The 15,601-nt window shown below is 35.1% G+C and overlaps 1 protein-coding gene across 2 annotated transcripts in view; it reads left to right on the forward strand.

Annotated features, from left to right (window-relative positions):
* MNS1 (meiosis specific nuclear structural 1) overlaps positions 1–15,601 on the forward strand; it is an 85,596-nt gene that overhangs the window by 49,697 nt on the left and 20,298 nt on the right. For both annotated transcript variants that reach the window (XM_036842656.1, XM_036842655.1), the window contains 4 exons: positions 3,331–3,433; positions 5,906–6,135; positions 7,071–7,287; positions 7,389–7,496. In XM_036842656.1, the coding sequence (XP_036698551.1) occupies positions 3,331–3,433; positions 5,906–6,135; positions 7,071–7,287; positions 7,389–7,496 (658 nt within the window). The remainder of the gene's footprint in view (positions 1–3,330; positions 3,434–5,905; positions 6,136–7,070; positions 7,288–7,388; positions 7,497–15,601) is intronic.

The raw sequence follows: 15,601 nt of genomic DNA on the forward strand, positions 1-15,601 counted from the left end.
AAGTGTCTATCGACAGATGAGTAGATAAACAAATTGTGGTATATACATACAATGAAATATTATTCAGGTATAAAAGGGAATGAAGCTCTCATACATGCTGCAATATGGTTGAACCTTGAAAAGCATTATCCTAAGTGAAGTAAGCCAGAAACAAAAGGATAAAGACTGTATAATTCCACTTACATGAAATATCTAAGGACAGATTTGCAGAGACAAAAAGTAAATTAGCAGGGAAGGGAGGAATGGGGAGTTATTGCTTACATGGGTACAGCATTTCTTTTTGGAAAAAAAGTTTGGAAATAGTGTTGATAGTTGCTGAGCATTATGAATGTAATTAACACCACTGAATTATACACTTAAAAATGGTTAATAAAAAAAAATGGTTAAAATGACAAGTTTTTTAATATATATTTTACCACAAGAAAAAAATTCTAGGATTAAAAAAAACCCCAAACTTGTCCCCATAAGTAGCTAAAGCTATTCCTTGAGGATAGCTTATAATAATATAAGCTAAAATAATCTAAATAATATATAATCTAAAATGACGATTAGAAAAGAAGACTCCATCTGGAATTATTTGAAAACGAAGAGAAAATTCCCATCTGGAGTGATTAAAAAATAATGTAGGATAAAGATAAGGGCAGAAATGAGCAATTTAGAATGTAGACATAAAGTAGAATAAACAAACCCAAAAATTGTGCCTTTAAAAAGGCCAATAAAATTGACAGTCCCTGGCAGGAGTATATAACTGTAAAAAAGAATGCACAAATAACCAATTCTAGGAATGGATAGTGCGATATAACTATAGATCGTACAAATGGGAGATAACTGTAGATCATAGTAGGATATTGTGAACAACTTTATGCAAATTTGAAAATTTAGGTAAATTACTAAATAGCACATTTACCAAACTGAGTAGCAGTAGTAGAAAGGGAAACTGGCTCTGCAGTGCCAGTTTTGTCATAAAATAAGTGTGCATATGTGCATGCATCTGTTTTTGCATTTTTCTATCCCATCCTTCCTCAACTGGGGTTCCATAAGAGAACCAAGTGTCACAGAAAGTTGAGTGATTGTATTTTTAATTTTCTCAAAGACAGTATATACAGTATATAGCTGGTATTACTTTAGATCCAGAGGAACTAAGTTAATTCACTGCACATAATAGTTGCTTAAGGGTATTAGGGCTTAAAACTTGTAGTTGAGAAGAGCTGCTCTAGTCTATTCCATTGATCCATTTGTTCATCCTGTGCTAAAACCACACTATCTTAAATATTGTGGCTTTATAATAAGTATTCATATCCTGAAGAAGTCTCCAATTTTGGTCTTCTTAAAGATTGTTTTAGCCATTCCTACTTTGCATTTCCATATACATTTTAGAATCACTGCAGGGCATTCAGAAATAGACATTTAAAAAAATGATACGGGCTTCCCTGGTGGTACAGTGGTTGGGAATCCGCCTGCAAATGCAGGGGACATGGGTTTGAGCCCTGGTCCAGGAAGATCCCACATGCTGTGGAGCAGCTAAGCCTGTGCGCCACAACTACTGAGCCTGTGCTCTAGAGCCCGCGAGCCACAGCTACTGAGCCCGTGCACAACTACTGAAGCCTGTGTGCACAACTACTGAAGCCTGCATGCCGTGAGCCTATGCTCCACAACAAGAGAAGCCACCACAATAAGAAGCCCGTGCACTGTAATGAAGAGTAGCCCCCGCTCGCTGCAACTAGAGAAAGCTGGCGCGCAGCAACGAAGACCCAATGCAGCCCAAAATAATAAATTAATTAATTAATTTAAAAAAGAACTTTTATGCAACAATAAGAAGTAGACAAACCAGTATAAAAATGAAAAAAAAATTTTAAAATATTGAACGAGAACTTCACAGAAGTTATACAAATGAGTCAACATATGAAGAGGTCTCAGTTCCATTAGTAGTTGGGAAACATAAATTAAAACCCCAGTGATAATTTACATCCCCCAAAAGAATGGTTAAAATCTATGACAAGACGAAAGGGTTGCTGAGGGTGTGGAGTGGTGTGAGTGCTTAGACACTGTTTATGAGAGTGTAAATCTGACAAAGCTTTGGAAAACTGCCATTATCTACTCAATTTGAACACAGCCTACCCTGTGACTCAGAAATTTCACTTCTAGGTGTATATCCAGTGGATATGGGTGCCCTTGTCCTTCAAATGAAGGTCGTTTATTTGAATGTTGGTTGTTTGCAATTTAATGCACATTTTTTTGTAGAGACAATATTATAAATTGATTGGGTTTGTATATTGGTGCATAATCATTAGTACCCAACTCTAACAAAAATCTTTGTAAATGTATCTCAAACTCTTAGTGGAATAAAATATGTAGACTAACCTAGAAACTTGATCCTCGTTTCTAACACTTTTTATGTAAGAAGGTAATCCTGGGTCATACACATTTGCACTTACAATGGTAAGGGCAAGAAGGACCCACACCATAATACCAGGAATATCTCTCTTCCCTTACCCCTTATGACTGTTTCTTTGTAGGTAGGGGGTACTTGTAAGTTGAGTTTATAGGTAGGTGAGTGCCTCTTTGTTCCAGTAAGAATTAACATGTACATCTTGGTGACATCTCAGGGCCCTTCCAACTCAGAATTCTCATATTCTGTCATATTCAGAATTATGACTGGCACAGTAAAATAAAGATTTTTGTATGGCATATTGTTTTCATTAAATTTAGGAGAGTGATAGATTAAAAAGTAATTCAGAGATTATCTGAGGCCAATCCCCATTTTTTTTTTAACAGATAAGTAAACAAGCCCAGAGAAGTGGCGTAAACTTGCCCATGTTACTCCCTCTTCATCATCATCAAAAAATAGTTACCATATGTAGTAGTGTGTCTACTGTTATACACATTAACTTATTTAATTGTCAAAACTACTCCTTTTACAGATAGCAAAACCAAGGTACAAAATTTAAGTAACTTGTATAGGTTTAAACCTCTCCACTATAGTTATTCTTTTAGCCTAATAATACTGGTAACTGGACAGAAATTTTAACCTATATTGATAGAGCGCCTTTTCTGAGCCAGGCACTGGCAGAAGGATTTTTAGTGATGATTATTGAAAATAAAAGGGTTGTTTTGTCTAGAAAAATTAATTACAATGTCTCTTTTCACATGCATTCTGATTTTTCTTGGGATGAATGGACAAAGGGGTATTTTTTCAAAATATTCTAAAAATAATGTAAATATCTTTTATACATTTAGAAAAAATTCATTTAAATTGCAGATACATATTATTTTTAAAATAGTAAGAGATATATGGTCCTCGAATTTAAATTTCTGTCTTTTTTCAAACAGTATTGAGCTCAGAGAATTGGAGAAGAAATTAAGAGCAGCTTACATGAGTAAAGAAAGAGCAGCTCAGATTGCTGAAAAGGATGCCGTTAAATATGAGCAAATGGTAATCATGTTTCTGGTCATTATGTTTTCCATATTTTCAGCTTCATTTAGAAAACCAAAAATAGACCAATTTTTGGAAAATTGTTACATTCTATAAAGAATTTACACTGTTAGATTTCTCAAATACTTTTATACTTTTCAGATCCTTAAGGTGTAAGAAATTATGGATATTGAGCTTTGTGTAATTTAATATTAGAACCTTTCAGAGACACAAGGAATTAGGTTGCTGCTTAGAATGAACAGCTATATTCAGTAACTCCCAGCATTCTTAATGGTCTCTAACTGATTATTCTTTGACAAACCAATACAAGTTGTTAGCATAATCAGTGTATTTTAGAATGTTACTAAATTTTTAATTTTTAAAATGTTTTAAAAAATAAACTATAAGTAGGAAAGTTTTCTGTTTCATAAACAGCAATCTTTTCTTCTCATGTTTTCCTCTATTTTTATCCTCTTTTATTACTCCTGACCTACTGTGCATTACTGGTAATAGTTACTCTTGGGCAAAGGAGTTTCAGACACACGCAGCAGTAGTGTTACACTGTATAATATAAAATAGGGTTTATTAACACTTAAAAGCAGGGTGTACGTCATCACTTGAACTCTCGTTGTCACTCATAAAGGCTAGACATAGATGAAAAGGTCTGATTGCAGTATTACACAGTCTTTTAAGTTCCCTTCTCTCATTTCTCTATTTGTAGAGCATTTTGATAGCAGAGTTCCCTCTCTCCTAGATCCCTTTCAAAGATGTTATACAGCTATTAAAGAGAAAGAGGTAAAGGGAAATAGTTTGGCTTTTAAAGTTGGCCAGAATATATTTATATGTTAAAAGGAAAAAAAGCAAGTTGCAAAAAAATTGGAGAATAATACATTTCACAGTCCATTTTCATTTTTAAAAATTTGTACATGTATGTATGTATATATCAACACCTGTATGTGCATTATATACACACACACACATGTGTTCTGTATATCAACACACATGTTCACACACACATAGAATTAGAGGGGTGATATCAAAATACTTGACCAGTGCAGTGTTATATAGGCATCAAATAAGAACAGATGCTGGCTGTAGTGAAATGTGTGTGTGCATGTGTGTTAGTATAGAAAAAGTCTGGAGGGTTGTACAGCATGCTGTTAACAATGATAGCCTTTGGTGTGGCAGGTGATAGGAGAGGGTAAGGAGACTTCACTTCATGAGCCATATTCTACCCTTTAAAAAGTAAAGTAGAACATAAACAATGTACTATTTGACCAGTAGATTGCAGTTTTAATTATTTTGATAATTGAGATTATTCAAGGCAGTTGTAGATATTTATTCTGGCTGTTGAAAGAATTGCTGTTATTTTCTAAATAAAATTGATCCACAAAAATTAAAGTCAAATACTCCTAGGACTTGACTAGGTGTCAGGATATTTAGGTGCTAGTTTTGTCTCTCTCTCTCAGCCTTAGTTTTCTTATCTGTGAAATGAGAACATTGTACTTCTATAAGTGTGTGATAATTTGTACATACATGTTTTTGTCATGTCATATTTTTTCTGTAGAGCCTAGTGCAACATGTGCTAAGAAAAGAGAAGGAAAGAAAGAATTTTGGTCAAGTCATATTAACAGTGTATATGTTAAAGGCATCAATTAGATCAGGAATGGCATTAGCATTCATATTTTAATCTGTTTCTTCTTTTATGTTTGATGCTGCTAACCATTCTAGCATTTGGGATGTGATCCTAATGGGAAAGGATGATTTTTTAAAGTGCCCTAATATATTTACTTTAAAACATTTTGTTAAATGATTTCAAAATGCTCAAAACAAGTAAGGAGTTTAACCCATTCAAGAAGCAGGAATGTGTCTAACTCAGAAGGAATGGTCTTGAATGAGTGAATTAAAGCCTAAGAAAACAGGCACAGTGACATATGTGACCCTTTTATTAAATTAAAGTGATTACCAGGGGCCTTTAATAAATGAGAAAGAGGAGACTTCAAAGGCCAGTGGCAGGAAAGAAAATTTAGGCTGAGAGAAACTTAAGAGCTGCTCAGAGCTATTTAATAGCAGACCTGCATAAAAAAGATAGTACCATCCTTACTCTAAATAGCAGCCAATACCCAGTGGAGCTAAAATTTGTGAAAATTGCCTACATCAACTTTTAAATAGATGAAAAAGATGACTACTGCTTTGGCAGTTAACATAGTTGTTAACAAAGGACTTCTAATTTTACTTACTGTTTTTCAAATGTGGAGTTATTCTCCTTATTGCCCTAAGAGAGCTACTCGAAGGAATAGGAAAGCTTCTTTAGGGTTTAACTCATCATTCAAACCCTTCAGGTGACAGTGACTTACCTTTGCTTTTTACCTACACAGTTACATAATATTTTATATAACAGGCTTTATAGTATTCAATTCCATCTGCTAAAAGTATTCTATCCTATTGTGCTCAGATTTGAAAGTGGAAAGATGAATTTTGTTTTAATAACAGAAACGTGATGCTGAAATAGCCAAAACTATGATGGAAGAACACGAGAGATTAATAAAGGAAGAGAATGCTGCAGAGGAAAAACGAAACAAAGTAAAAGCACAGTACAATCGTGACTTAGAGAAACAACTTGAAGAACAAGGAAAGAAGAAGCAGGAAGCTTATGAGCAACTGCTGAAAGAGAAACTCATGATTGATGAAATTGTTAGGAAAATCTATGAAGAAGATCAGTTGTAAGTTTATCCCAACTTTCTTACCTGCCTAAACATTTACACTAGATTTATCTCAGGCTTGTCATGAAGAGTAAATCACCTAAACAGTGCCTAATACATGGTAAGTCCCAGTAAATGTTATCACATAAACTGAGACCAAGTCTTCTCTTTTTTTTTTTATAAATTTCTTTCTTTCTTTATGGCTGCATCGGGTCTTTGTTGCTGTGTGCCGGCTTCTTCTAGTTGCGGCGAGCCGGGACTACTCTTTGTTTTGGTGCGCGGGATTCTCATTGCAGTGGCTTCTCTTGTTGCGGGGCACAGGCTCTAGGTGTGCGGGCTTTAGTAGTTGTGGCTTGCGGGCTCTACAGCACAGGCTCAGTAGTTGTGGCACATGGGTCTAGTTGCTCCGTGACATGTGCAGTCTTCCTGGACCAGGGCTCAAACACGTGTCCCCCACATTGGCAGGCGGACCTCAACCACTGCGCCACCAGGGAAGCCCCCAAGTCTTACTTATCTTTGTTAGCATGATAATTGTCTGATAGTTAAGAAATACTTATTAAGTGACAATGGCTAAACCTTTGTTTTTCTTAAGTAAGCCCATATCAAGAGAACTTGTTTTCTGTTCAGTTTCCCTGGTAGACAGCTAAAGTGTAGAGTGCTGTGAAACATATATAAACATGTTGTGGCCTTTCTGAAGTGAGATGCATAAAACATCATCATAGGTTAGAGAAGAGGCATAGTAGTAGTTTACTCAGAGAAAATTCATACCTGTTATTATATTTAGTGGCACATAGTAAACACTCAAAATGTTTGTTGCATGAAAGGATGAAAAAATTGTAAATAGGGAAGCCATTTTTCTCCACATCATTATCAACTGAAGGAAATGATACTTATATTTTTTGATATTTTATTATTATTTCTGTTACTATACAACTGCATTCACTATTGCTTTTTAGGGAAAGACAACAAAAGTTAGAAAAAGTGAATACAATTCGAAGGTATATAGAAGAGTTTAAGAAAGAGCAGGCTCTCTGGAGAAAAAAGAAACATGAGGAAATGGAAGAAGAAAACAGAAAAATCATAGAGTTTGCCAAGATGCAGCAACAAAGGGAAGAAGATCGGATGGCAAAAGTTCAAGAAAGTGAAGAAAAAAGGCTACAGCTTCAGAATATGGTATTAAAATAACAATTTCTTTAACACTGGAGAAATTCTGAAATATTTGTCATAGAATTTGATTCCTTTACATGTTTGTGTGTTTTTTTAAAATTTAATAGCTGACTCAGAGATTGGAAGAAATGCTGCGGCAACGTGAAGATTTAGAACAAGTGCAACAGGAATTATACCAGGAAGAACAAGCAGAAATACATAAGAAGAAACTAAAAGTAAGTTTTGGAAATTGAAGGAATGATTAACATAGAGAAGAGTATCATTTTGAGATGAAGCAGTAGAAAGATAATAGATTTAAACCTAACCATATTGATAATTACATTATATGTAAATGGCATAAACACTACAGTTAAAAGAGATTTTCAGGCTGGGTAAAAAAGCTAGACCCAGGTAGCAGTTCACAAACTGCATCAAAAGCATGATGCAACTATGTTATCTACAAAGGAACATAATTTAAATATGAAGACACATATGGTTTAAAAGCAAAAGGATGGAGAAAGATATACCATACCAACACCAACCAAGAGCGTGTTAGAGTAGAAATCATGATGAATAGGCTAAATTAATCTAGAGGATGTAATAACCCTAAAGGTGTATGACCCTAAGTAAAACTTCAAAATACATGTAGCAAAACTGGAAAAACTGAAAGGAGAAATAAATCCATAATTATATTTGAATGTTTTAATACTCCTTCTCGTTAATATATAAAATAAGTAGTCAGAAAACCATGGAATATAGTGTTGAACAATAATATCAACAAATCAAGAAGATTTGTCAATTTTCTAATTGGGTGTTTTTTGTTCATTTATTGTAGAATTTTAAGAGTTCTTTATGTATTCTAGGCACTAGTCCTTTGTCAGGTGTGTGGTTTACAAATATTTTCACTCAGTCTATAGCTTGTCTTTTCACCCTCTTAACAAAGCCGTTTTCCAAGGAAATGTTTTCAATTTCTGTGAGGTCCAATTTATCAGTTTCTGTTTTTACGGATCATACTTTAGTATCAGTTCTAGGAAGTCTTTGCCTACATCCTGATGAATTTCCCCTATTTTTCCTAAAAGGTTTCATTTTCAGTTAATTTTTGTTTATAAGGTATGAGACGTAGGTCAGGTTTCATTTTGCTTCTCTGTGTCCAGTTGTTCCACACTATTTGTTGAAAAGGTTTTCTCTCTTACATTGAGTTGCTTTTGCACCTTTGTTTAAAACACAGTTGAGCATATTTGTGTGTATATTCCTGGGATCTCTATTTTCTCTGTTGATCTATGTGTCTATCCCTTCAGCAGTACCACACAGTTTTGATTACTGTAGGTATATAGTTGAAGTCTTCAAAATTGTTTCAGCTATTCTAATTCCTTTGCCTTTCCATATAAAGTTTAGAATAATCTTGTCTGTATCTACAGTAGTCATTGGGGAATTTGATAGGAATTACATTAAGTCTGAATATCAATTTGGGGAAAATTGACATATTCATTATATTGAGTCTTCCACTCCATGAACACAGAATGACTCTCCATTTACAGTGGCCCCTTGAACAACACAGGTTTGAATTGTGTGAGTCCACTTATATTCAGATATTTTTCAGTAGTAAATACTTCTATTTACACAGTCCATGGTTGGTTGATTCCACAGATATAGAGCAACTGTGGATACGAAGAGCTGACTAAATTTTGTGGATTAACCCCCCGTGTTGTTCAAGAGTCAAGTCTATTTAGATCATCTTTGAATTTTTTCATCAGTGTTTTATAGTTTTCAGCTTACAAATCCTGTACATGTTTTGTTAGATTTACACCTAAGTATTTCAGTTTTTTGAGTGATTGTAAATGGAATTTAAGTTTTAATTTCATTGTCCACATACTCATTGCTAGTGAATTGACTTTTTTAATGTTTATCTTGCGTCTCATGACCTTGCTGAATTCACTTAGTAGTTGTAGGAGTTGGTTGGTTTGTTTTTCCATACATAGTCATGTCTTCTGCAAACAGGGGCAGTTTTATTTCTTGCTTTCTTATCTATATACCTTTTATTTACTTTTTTTGCCTTATTGTACTGGCTAAAACTCAGCACTGGCTAGCACTATGTTGAATAAAAGTGATGAGAGTAGACATCACCTTTCTTTGTTATCTATCAGGGGAAAAGCATTCTGTTAATTGTAGTTTTTTTGGTAGATGCTCTTTATAAAGTTGAGGACTTTTTCTCCTATCACTGTTTTTCTGAAGATTTTTGTCATGAATGGTGTTGAGTTTTGTCAAATGCTTTTTCTACATCTATTGATATGACCATGTACTTTTTCTTCTTTAGCCTGGTTGATTGCAGTGATTGATTTTGGGGGTTACTGAACAACCTTGCATCACTGGAATAAATCTCACTTGGTCATGGTGTATACTTCTTATAATATATGACTGGATTTTAGTTTTCTAATAATGTGTTAAGGATTTTTGCATCCATATTCATGAGGAATATTGGTTTTTAGTTTTCATTTTTTATACTGGTGTCAGGGTAATACTGTCTTCATAAAATGAATGGAGAAGTATTTCCTTCTATTTTCTAGAAGAGATTGTTTAGAAGTGGTGTTAATTCTTTAAACATTTGGTAGAATTTTCCAGTGAAACTATCTAGGCTAGGAGTTTTATTTTTTGAGAGTTTTAAAATATTCAATATTTTATTGTATATTTATTTATTTTAAAGTTTTTATTTTATATTGGAGTATAGTGGATTTATAATATTGTGTTACTTTCAGGTGTACAGCAAAGTGATTCAGTTATACATATACATATATCCACTCTTTTCCTGATTCTTTTACCATATAGGTTATTACAGAATATTGAGGAGAGTTCCCTGTGCTATACAGTAGGTCCTTGTTGATTATCTATTTTATATATAGTGGTGTGTGTATGTTAATCCCAAATGCCTAATTTATCCCTCCCCCCGACCTTTCCCCTTTGGTAACCATAGATTTGTTTTCGAAGGCTGTGAGTCTCTGTTTTGTAAATAAGTTCATTTGTATTGTTCTTTAAATTCCACATATAAGTGATATCATATGATATTTATCTTTCTCTGTCTGACTTACTTCATTTAGTATGATAATATCTAGGTCCATCCATGTTGCTGCAAATGGCATTATTTCATTCTTTTTTATGGCTGAGTAATATTCCATTGTATATATGTACCACATCTTCTTTATCCATTCCTCTGTTGATGGACATTTAGGTTGCTTCCATGTTTTGGCTACTGTAAATAGTGCTGTAATGAACATTGGGCTGCATGTATCTTTTCGAATTATGATTTTCTCTGGATATATGCCCAGGAGTGGGATTGCTGAGTCAAATGTCAGTTCTATTTTTAGTTTTTTAGAGAACCTCCATACCGTTCTCCATAGTGGTTGTACCAATTTACATTCCCACCAACAGTGTAGGAGGGTTCCCTTTTCTCCACACCCACTCCGGCATTTATTGTAGACTTTTTGATGATGGCCCTTCTGACCGATGTGGTGTGATACCTCATTGTAGTTTTAGTGATGTTGAGCATGTTTTTGTGTGCTTTTTGGCCGTCTGTATGTTTTCTTTGGAGAAATGTCTCTTTAGATCTTCTGCCAAGTTTTTGATTGGGTTGTTTGTTTTTTTTGATATTGAACTGTATGAGCTGTTTGTATACTTTAGAGAGTAAGCCCTTGTCAGTTGCATTGTTTCCAAATATATTCTCCCATTCTGTGGGTTGTCTTTTCATTTTGTTTATGGCTTCCTTTGCTGTTCAAAAGCTTTTAAGTTTCATTAGGCCTCATTTGTTTATTTTTGTTTTCATTTCCATTACTCTAAGAGGTGGATCAAAAAAGATATTGCTATGATTTATGTCAAAGAGTGTTCTGCCTATGTTTTCCTTTTAAGAGTTTTATAGTATCTGGTCTTACATTTAGGTCTTTAATCCATTTTGAGTTTATTTTTGTGTATGGTATTAGAGAATGTTCTAATTTCATTCTTTTACTTGTAGCTGTCCAGTTTTCCCACCACCACTTATTGAAGAGACTGTCTTTTCTCCATTGTATATTCTTGCCTCCTTTGTCATAGATTAATTGACCATAGGTGCATGGGTTTATTTCTGGGCTTTCTATCCTATTCCATTGATCTATATTTCTGTTTTTGTGCAAGTACCATACTGGTTTTTTTTTGTTTGTTTTTTTATTTTTGGCTGCATTAGGTCTTCATTGCTGCACGTGAGCTTTCTCTAGTTGCGGTGAGCAGGGGCTACTCTTCGTTGTGGTGCTTGGGCTTCTCACTGCGGTGGCTTCTCTAGTTGCAGAGCATGGGCTCTAGGCACGCGGGCTTCAGTAGTTGTGGCACATGTGCTCTAGAGTGCAGGCTCAGTGGTTGTGGTGCATGGACTTAGTTGCTCATGGCATGTGGGATCTTCCCAGACCAGGGCTCGAATCTGTGTCCCCTGCATTGGCAGGCAGATTCTTAACCACTGCGCCACCAGGGAAGCCCTACCATACTGTTTTCATGACTGAGGCTTTATAGTATAATCTGAAGTCAGGGAGCATGATTCCTCCAGCTCTGTTTTTCTTTCTCAGGATTGCTTTGGCTATTTGGGGTCTTTTGTGTTTCCATACAAATTGTGAAATTTTTTGTTCTATGAAAAATGCCATTGGTAATTTGACAGGGATTGCATTGAATCTGTAGGTTGCCTTTGGTAGTATAATCATTTTAACAATATTGATTCTTCCAATCCAAGAGCATGGTATAATCTGTCCATCTATTTGTGTCATCTTTGATTTCTTTCATCAGTACCTTATACTCTTCAGAGTAAAGGTCTTTTGCCTCCTTAGGTGGGTTTATTCCTAGGTATTTTATTCTTTTTGATGCAATGGTAAATGGAATAGTTTTCTTAATTTCTCTATCTGATCTTTCATTGTTATTGTATAGAAATGCAAGAGAGTTCTGTGTGTTAACTTTGTATCCTGCAACTGTACCGAATTCATTGTTGAGCTCTAGTAGTTTTCTGGTAGCATCTTTAGGATTTTCTATGTATAGTATCATGTCATCTGCAAACAGTGACAGTTTTACTTCATCTTTTCCAATTTGGATAATTTCTATTTCTTTTTCTTCTCTGATTGCATGTTAGTACTTCCAAAAATACATTGAATTATAGTGACGAGAGTGCACATCCTTGTCTTGTTCCTGATCTTAGAGAAAATGCTTTCAGCTTTTCACCGTTGAGAAGGATGTTTGCTGTGGGTTTGTCATATATGGCCTTTATTATGTTGAGGTATGTTCCCTCTATTCCCACTTTCTGAAGAGTTTTTATCATGAAAGGGTTTTGAATATTTTCAAAAGCTTTTTCTGCAACTATTGAGATGGTCATATGGTTTTTATTCTTCAATTTGTTAATGTGGTGTATCACACTGATTGATTTGTGGATACTGAAAAATCCTTGCATCTCTGGGATAAATCCCACTGGATCATGGTGTATGATCCTTTTAATGTATTGTTGGATTTAGCTTGCTAGTATTTTGTTGAGGATGTTTGCATCTGTGTTCATCAGAGATACTGGACTGTGATTTTCTTTTTTGTGGTATCTTTGTCTGATTTTGGTATCAGGGTGATGGTGGCCTCATAGAATGAGTTTGGGAGTGTTTCCTTCCTCTGCAATTTTTGGAAGAGTTTCAGAAGGATAGGTGTTATCTCTTCTCTAAATGTTTGCTGGAATTCACCTGTGTTTGCTAGAGTTCTGGTCCTGGGCTTTTGTTTGTTGGAAGATTTTTAATCACAGTTTCAATTTCAGTACTTGTGATAGGTCTGTTCATATTGGGTTGGCCAAAAGGTTCGTTTGAGTTTTTCCGTGAAATGTTACAGGAAAATCTGAACGAACTTTTTGGCCAACCCGCTATTTTCTATTTCTTCCTGTTTCAGTCTTGGAAAGTTGTACATTTCTAAGAATTTGTCCATTTTTTCTAGGTTGTCCATTTTATTGGTGTATAGTTGCTTGTAGTAGTCTCTTATAATCCTTTGTATTTCTGTGGTGTCCATTGTAACTTTTCCGTTTTCATTTCTAATTTTATTGATTTGAGCCCTCTCCCTTTTTTTCTTGATGAGTCTGGCTAAAGGTTTATCAATTTTGTTTATCTTTTCAAAGAACCAGCTTTTAGTTTCATTGACCTTTTCTATTGTTTCCTTCATCCCTGTTTCATTTATTTCTGTTCTGATGTTTATGATTTCTTTCCTTCTACTAACTTTGGGTGTTGTCTGTTCTTTCTCTAGTTGCTTTAGGTGTAATGGTAGGTGGTTTATTTGGGATTTTTCTTGTTTCCTGAGGTAAGATTGTGTTGCTGTAAACTTCCTTCTTAGAACTGCTTTTGCTGCATCCCATAGGTTTTGGATCATTGAGGTTTCATTTTCATTTGTTTCTAGGTATGTTTTGATTTCCTCTTTGATTTCTTCAGTGATCCATCAGTTGTTCAGTAATACATAGTTTAGCCTCCGTATGTTTGTGTTTTTTACATTTTTTTTCTTGTAGTTGATTTCTTCTTTTTTTATTTATAAATTTTAAAATTTATTTTTGGCTGCATTGGGTCTTCGTTGCTAAGCACGGTCTTTCTGTAGTTGTGGCAAGCAGGGGTTACTGTTCGATGTGGTACACAGGCTTCTCATTGCAGTGGCTTCTCTTTGTTGTGGAGCATGGGCTCTAGGCGTGCAGGCTTCAGTAGTTGTGGCACGTGGGCTCAGTAGTTGTGGCACATGGACTCTAGAGTGCAGGCTCAGTATTTGTGGCACATGGGCTTAGTTGCTCCACGGCATGTGGGATCTTCCCAGACCAGGGCTCTAACCCGTGTCCCCTGCATTGTCAGGTGGATTCTTAACCAATGCGCCACCAGGGAAGTCCTTGTAGTTGATTTCTAATCTGATAGCACCGTGGTCAGAAAAGATGCTTGATAATGATTTCAATTTACTTAAATTGACTGAGGCTTCCTTTGTGGCTTAGCTTGTGATCTATCCTGGAGAATGTTCCATGTACACTTGTCCCTCCTCCCAATGCCAGACCCTCAGGCTGGGGAGCCTGACGTGGGGCTCAGAACTCTCACTCCTGTGGGAGAACCTCTGCGATATAATTATTTTCCAGTTTGCATGTCACCCACCTGGCAGGTATGGGATTTGATTATATCGTGAAAGCACTCTCTGTACCATCTAGTTGTGGCAGCTTCTTTGTCTTTAGATGTAGAACATCTTATATGGTAAGTTCCAGTCTTTTTTGTCGATGGTTGTTCAGCAGTTAGTTGTGATTTTGGTATTTTCGTGAGAGGAGGTGAGCTCAAGTCCTTCTACCCCACCATCTTGTCTCATCCTGTCAATATTCTTATTAGTTACTGAATAGAGTTATTCAAATTATCTTATTTCATATTTGGTGAGTTTTGGTGACTTGTGTTTTTCAAAGAAGTGATCCATTTTGTCTAAATTATCAAACTTAGGTGTGTAGAATAGTTTGTACTGTTATCCTTTTAATGTCTGCAGAGTCTCTAGTGTTTCATTTCTGGCACTGATAGTTTGTTTCTTCATTTATTTGGTCACTCTTACATTAGGATTTAATTTTATCTGATTTTTCTTTGAATTTCAGCTTTCTTGAGGTATAATTGCCACATAAAATTGTAAGATATTTAAAGTGTACACTGTGGTGATTTGATAAACATTTACATTGTAAAAAGATTCTCCCATCTAGTTAATTACACATCTATCACTTAACAGATTTTTTTTTTATATGTGAGAATATTTTAAGTTCTACTCTTTGGAAATTTCATATATACAATAAAGTGTTATCAACTATAGTCACCATGTTTTACATTAGATCCTCAGACCTTATTTGTTTTAGAGCCAGAAATTAGTACTGTTTTACCAATCTCGTCCTATTTCCCCCACCTGCCAGCCTCTGGCAACCACTTTTCAACTTTCTGTTTCAATGAGTTTGACATTTTTTTTCTCTTTTTCGATTCCACACATAAGTGTTACCAGGCAATATTTGTCTTTCTTTGTCCAGCTCATTTCACTTAGCATAAAGCCCTCAGGGCCCATCCATGTTGTCAAAAATAGCAGGATTTCATTCTTTTTTATCACTGAATAATATTCCATTTTATACAGATATACCACATTTTTTTATCCATTCATATGTTGATGGACAATTAGGTTGTTTCCACATTTTTGCTATTGTAATACTGCAATGAACATGGGAGTGCATATACCTTGTTAAGATCCTGTTTTCATTTCCTTTGGATGTATACCTGGAAGTGGGATTGCTGGATCGCATGATAGTTCTATCTTTAATTTTTTGAGGAACCTCTATACT

The sequence above is a fragment of the Balaenoptera musculus genome, chromosome 2 (assembly GCF_009873245.2).
Source record: "Balaenoptera musculus isolate JJ_BM4_2016_0621 chromosome 2, mBalMus1.pri.v3, whole genome shotgun sequence".
Classification (NCBI taxonomy): domain Eukaryota; kingdom Metazoa; phylum Chordata; class Mammalia; order Artiodactyla; family Balaenopteridae; genus Balaenoptera; species Balaenoptera musculus.